The sequence below is a fragment of the Prionailurus bengalensis genome, chromosome B1, assembly GCF_016509475.1.
Source record: "Prionailurus bengalensis isolate Pbe53 chromosome B1, Fcat_Pben_1.1_paternal_pri, whole genome shotgun sequence".
NCBI lineage: Eukaryota > Metazoa > Chordata > Mammalia > Carnivora > Felidae > Prionailurus > Prionailurus bengalensis.
This window is the reverse complement of record NC_057344.1, coordinates 185,919,727-185,926,193: the sequence shown is the minus strand read 5'-3', so window position 1 is coordinate 185,926,193 and position 6,467 is coordinate 185,919,727. Positions and strand designations below refer to the sequence as shown.

Here is a 6,467-nt window from a genome sequence, read left to right as displayed (position 1 = left end):
ACGTTTATTTATTTTTGAGACAGAGAGAGACAGCATGAACAGGGGAGGGTCAGAGCGAGAGGGAGACACAGAATCTGAAACAGGCTCCAGGCTCTGAGCCATCAGCACAGAGCCTGACACGGGGCTTGAACTCATGGACCGCGAGATCATGACCTGAGCCGAAGTCGGATGCTTAACCGACTGAGCCACCCAGGCGCCCCATACCTTTGTGTCTCTTGTTGATTTTTAGGATAAGGTTTTGAGCCTCTTGCTCAGGATTTCCGAAACGGAAGTTATTTATGGTCTCCTTTATAGGAAAAATTTCATGGGCACCCCAAGAATCACCCATCAGTGAACCTTTGAGGTATCCTTGGGACCCAGTCTGAGAACCAGTACATGAGATGGATTGATAAATGAATAGAAGATGAATTAATGGATGGATGTGGCCAACAACACCTGCCGTGGTCGATACCTAACAGGGTTTATTGAAAAGGCTTCCTTTATGTGGGGTGAGGGTGCTTGTGGAAGCGATCCGTATCTGTTTAAGTGCAGGTCTGGTCTAGACCAACAGCCGGCCACACTCGCCGTCCCTGCTACTTGCCATCCATTCTATCTTTTGAGTCTTGTTCAGACTCCTTTTTTCATATTTGCAGCACACAGCTACTCCGTCTGTAGCTGTTTCCAACTATCTATGACTCTAATTATCAACCTGCTTGGCCAGCTTGAAAATATGTGAGATTGTCTCCACAATTCTAACCCACCACCATTTAAACATATATGTGTCCTGTATTCCTATTAAATTAATAGAGTCTTAAAGTCCTGTATTGAAGTATTATACACATTAAGGACAGTAAGCAAATTATCACTGTATAGTTTGATGAATTATCATGAAGTGAAAACTTCCAGGTAACCCGTCCTCAGATTAAGAAACCGGATATTGTCAGAGTCCCAGAAACCTACTTTATGCCGCCTCCTGTCCTTACCATCCATTACTTTTGCCTGCCTTTGAACTTCATAGAAGTACATCTATATCCACTACACATGTATTTTTTGTGATGTGTTTAATTTCTTTCTCTCAACATTATCTTTGTGAGATTCACTTGTGTTATGTGTAGGGACAATCAAATATCTTCATTGCCTTATATTCCATTGTCTGTATATACCACAATTTATTTATGTATTCTATTGTTGATATACATTGAGTTGTTTTCAGTATAAGGCTATTAGGAATGAAGCTTCTATGACCTTCTTGCACATATATTTCGTTAATATACGTAAACATTTCTTTTTTTTTTTACATTTATTTATTTTTGAGAGACAGAGAGAGACAGAGTGTGACCAGGGGAGGGGCAGAGACAGAGGGAGACACGGAATCTGAAGCAGGCTCCAGGCTCTGAGCTGTCAGCACAGAGCCCGACACGGGGCTCGAACCCACGAATCATGAGATCATGACCTGAGCCGAAGTTGGATGCTTAACCGACTGAGCCACCCAGGCACCCCTCCCCCCTGTTTTTTAAACAGAGAGGAAGATGAACCATAAGAAACTCTTAATGTTTACTTATTTTTCAGAGAGAGAGCGAGAGTGACCATGAGAGGGTGAGGTGCAGGGAGAGAGGGAGACACAGAATCAAAGCAGGCTCTAGGCTCTGAGCTGTCAGCACAGAACCTGATGTGGGGCTCAAACCCACGAACCACCAGATCATGACCTGAGCTGAAGTTGGACACTTAACCAGCTGAGCCACCCGGGCGCCCCCATATGTAAGCATTTCTGTTGGGATATACCTAGGAGTGAGTCATGAGGTGTATGCCAACAGTTTTTCAAAGTAGTTGTACCAAGTTACCCCACCCCCCCCGACTCGCAGTGTAGGGACATTCCAGTTGTATCATCTCTTTGCCAAGACTTGGAATTTCCTGTCTCTTTCACCATAGCCATGCTGTTGGATGTGTAGTAGTATAACATTGTGGTTTCACTTGTATTTCCATAAGGACTTGTGAAATTGAACATCTTTTCGTATGTTTACTGGCCATTTATAAACCATCTTTTATGGAGAGCCTGTTCAAGGATCTTGCCTGGGGAAGGCGGAAGGGATTGAATCCAGAAATGGACTAGCGTCAGGCACTGAGAGCTCTGGGCCACCATTTTATTGAAAATTTTGGTATCTGTAAGGACTCACTCCAGGGTCACTGGGAAACAGTACCTCGTTATTCTGAGATGTCCGCAGCTGCAAAATGATGAGATGTCCATCATGTGACATGATGCCTGCCAGGAGACTCTGTGTCTCACATGAGCTGGAATACGTAAGGCAGGTGATAGCTCATGAGGAGTGTGTCTTCACCTGACTCATGAAACAGCTGTTGTTTGCCTGGGCCTTTGGAATGTCAGGCTCCCGCCACCAGTTGGAGCAGAGCTTGACCCTACCTTCAGCCGTAGACTGCTGCGCTACTGAATCTAAATGAATCAGCCCCACAGGGTCCAAGTCCTATATGGCAAATCCTTGGATTGCGAGTAACTTGTCCTGTGAGTGTTCTGCAAGACGAGCAGGCATTTTGAATAATTTTTAACTTGATAAATGAGCGATGTCTTATAATACAAGTAGTGCAATGTCACAAGATCACAACTGAGCCAATGGTTCTCTCTCTCTCTTGCTGGGGAATTGTACGTGATTGTCTCCCATGCTCAGATGCTAGGTATCAGGCTGCCGTGTTTGGCAGAATTCAGTGATTTTTCATAACGTTGGACGATGCCCACAATAGGCACTAGTGTATTTTGGTCACTTCAAAGCACCTATGGACAGTCCTTTGCTTTTTCATACGAGAGTAAGCGTAGGAATGCTTTGTTTCGTTCTAGGTCAGGCAGCCTGTAGATATAGACCCTTTCCTCTGCTGCCTTTTTGCAAGTTACATTAAATACAGTATATGATGAGAGTTTATTGATACTGTACTGTAGTCAACATCCGTGCGAGTGTGTACAATGGTCCCCACGCAGAAAAAACTTTCATGGAGCCGATAGATAGCAGTGATTGTGTCAGTGGTAGTGAAAGTCGTCTTACACAGTAACCGTCTTCTCTTTTGTCTCCGTCACACCAGCCACGAAGGTTTTCAAAGGTAAGTGCAGGTTAATTTGTTTATTTCTCTTTATATTTTGCATTTTATTTATTATGTTGTATTATACTACAGTATTGTAATCATTTTTATATGAATATTTTTGGGTTGTGGGACAAGTCATCTGAGTTTCCATTATTTCTAATGGGGAAGTTCGCTTTGATATACAAGTGCTTTGGATTACAAGCGTATTTTTGGAGGAAATTATGCTGGCAACCCAAGGTTTTACTGTATCTGCTTAGATGTAACATGATCCTCTCTGCCGTGTCGAGTTTCACTTTCGTACCTTTCCCACCCTGTGATCCTTGTTAAAATGAGGCAACTCCACACCTCTCTTATTCTTCGTTTCTTTTTTTTTTTTTTTAATTTTGTTACATAAGTTAACCCATTTATTACAGGCTAGCAACGTTTCAATTTTTTTTTTTTTCAACGTCTATTTATTTTTGGGACAGAGAGAGACAGAGCATGAACGGGGGAGGGGCAGAGAGAGAGGGAGACACAGAATCGGAAACAGGCTCCAGGCTCCGAGCCATCAGCCCAGAGCCCGATGCGGGGCTCGAACTCCCGGACCGTGAGATCGTGACCTGGCTGAAGTCGGGACACTTAACCGACTGCGCCACCCAGGCGCCCCAAGGCTAGCAACGTTTCAAATGGCAGAGTTTCTACTGGTCTTTCAAGTCCTTCAGTCTGATGGCTGACTTTACGGTAAGGGAACACGCAGTGTTGTAGGGCCAGGAGCCACGGGCCGCCGATCTCATGCAGGAACCACAGCCAGATCCCCACAGCTCGTCTTCCATCTTGGTGGTGCCACAGAAGGAGCAAGTGTACTCAGTGGGCTGGCTTATTTCAACCTCTCTCGCCATTTTCCTGTGGGAGGCACCCTGACGGGTCCCCTATTTACCGAGGCTCCCGACCTTCTATGTGCGTTTAGCCACGCCTCCGCAAACTAGGTCCGAGCCCAGAGAGCTGCTTCTCTGTATTTCACATTAGCCAGAAAATTTCCCCCTTTGGAGGTCTGTTGTAGCGTAGCTGGAAAAGCTCACGCTTCGGGTTCAGACTGGACGAGGGCTTGTCTCAGCGTGCTAACTAGCTGTGTGATTTTGAGTGAGCCACTTCTTTGTACTGCTCAGTCTGCTCACCTATAAAATGGGTCTCTTGGGGCACCTGGGTGGCTAAGTCGGTGAAATGTCCGCCTCTTGATGACTCGGGTCATGAGCTTGAGGTTTGTGAGATCAAGCCCTGCATCAGGCTCTGTGCCGACAGCGTGGAACCTGCTTGGTATTCTGTGTCTCCCTCTCTCTCTCTACCCCTCCCCCCGCCTCGGTCTCTCTCTCTCAAAATAAATAAATAAACATTAAAAAAGGGGTCTATGCATGTCACAGGGATAGGGTTCAATCAGATAATTGATGCAAAAGCAAACCCTGAACCTTAGGTTACTGGGCAAATGTTATTTATTATTTACATTGGAGTGTGGACTTCATACATTTGGTCAGGCAAACCGATGAGAGGGGAAGGACCTTGGCCAAGCATCGGCCTTGGGGGCCAGAGGCAAGGACAATGGAGTAGGCAGGAAGAGTGACATGAAGTAGACTCTGGCAAGCCAGTACCCAGATTTCCATTGCTGGCTGGCTGGCAGGAAGCACAGGAGCCTGAGTGTCTGAGTCGGTAAAGCAGCCAGTGTAGAATGTCATCTGACCTCTAGAGGGAGGAGATGTATTGTTGGGTACTGGATGGTCTCGGTGGTTTTAGCTGAGCCCCTCGTGGCGCTTGCTGCTTAAATTTCACACTTGTCGGTCTGAAAGAAGCACCAGGATTGATATGACTTCTCCTGCTTTTTAATTTTATTTTTTATTTTTTAAAATTTACATCCAAATTAGTTAGCATATAGTGCAACAATGATTTCAGCAGATTCCTTAGTGCCCCTTACCCATTTAGCCATCCCCCCTCCCACAACCCCTCCAGTAACCCTCAGTTTGTTCTCTATATTTATGAGTCTCTTCTGTTTTGTCCCCCTCCCTGTTTTTATATTATTTTTGTTTCCCTTCCCTTACGTTCATCTGTTTTGTCTCTTAAAGCCCTCATATGAGTGAAGTCACATGATGTTTGCCTTTCTATGACTAATTTCACTTAGCATAATACCCTCCAGTTCCATCCATGTAGTTGTGAATGGCAAGATTTCACTCTTTTTGATTGCCGAGTAATACTCCATTGAATATATATACCAAATCTTCTTTATCCATCTATCCATCGATGGACATTTGGGCTCTTTCCATACTTTGGCTATTATTGATAGTCCTGCTATAAACATGGGGGTGCATGGTCCTTTCGAAACAGCACACCTGTATCCCGTGGATAAATGCCTAGTAGTGCAATTGCTGGGTCATAGGGTAGTTCTATTTTTAATTTTGTGAGGAACCTCCATACTGTTTTCCAGCGTGGCTGCACCAGCTTGCATTCCCACCAGCAGTGCAAAAGAGATCCTCTTTCTCTGCATCCTCGCCAACATCTGTTATTGCCTGAGTTGTTAATAGCCATTCTGACACGTGTGAGGTGGTATCTCACTGTGGTTTTGATTTGTATTTCCCTGATGATGGGTGATGTGGAACATTTTTTCATGTGTCGGTTGGCCATCTGGATGTCTTCTTTAGAGAAGTGTCTATTCATGTCTTTTGCCCATTTCTTCACTGGATTATTTGTTTTTTGGGTGTTGAGTTTGAGAAGTTTTTTATAGATTGTGGATACTAACCCTTTATCTGATATGTCATTTGCAAATATCTTCTCCCATTCTGTCGGTTGCCTTTTAGTTTTGCTGATTGTTTCCTTTGCTGTGCAGAAGCTTTTTATTTTGATGAGGTCCCAGTAGTTCATTTTTGCTTTTGTTTCCCTTGCCCCCGGAGACATGTTGAGTAAGAAGTTGCTGTGGCCAAGATCTAAGAGGTTTTTGCCTGCTTTCTCCTCGAGGATTTTGATGGCTTCCTGTCTTACATTTAGGTCTTTCATCCATTTTGAGTTTATTTTTGTGTCTGGTGTAAGAAAGTGGTCCAAATTCATTCTTCTGCATGTCACTGTCCAGTTTTCCCAGCACCACTTGCTGAAGAGACTCTCTTTATTCCATTGGATATTCTTTCCTGCTTTGTCAAAGATTAGTTGGCCGTACGTTTGTGGGTCTGTTTCTGGGTTCTCTATTCTGTTCCATTGATCTGAGTGTCTGTTCTTGTGCAAGTACCATACTGTCTTGATGGTTACAGCCTTGTAGTATAGCTTGAAGTCTGGGATTGTGATGCCTCCTGCTTTGGTTTTCTTTTTCAAGATTGCTTTGGCTATTTGGGGGTCTTTTCTGGTTCCATACAAATTTTAGGATTATTTGTTCTAGCTCTGTGAAGAAT

The 6,467-nt window shown here is 44.3% G+C and overlaps 1 protein-coding gene across 1 annotated transcript; it reads right to left on the bottom strand.

The window, feature by feature from the left end:
- Positions 1-3,719: 3,719 nt before the first annotated feature.
- LOC122469474 (60S ribosomal protein L37a-like) lies at positions 3,720-4,700 on the bottom strand. Its single transcript, XM_043556908.1, is given in 2 exon segments — positions 3,720-4,055; positions 4,689-4,700. Coding segments are annotated over 2 exon segments (324 nt in total). The 3' UTR covers positions 3,720-3,743.
- Positions 4,701-6,467: the final 1,767 nt, after the last annotated feature.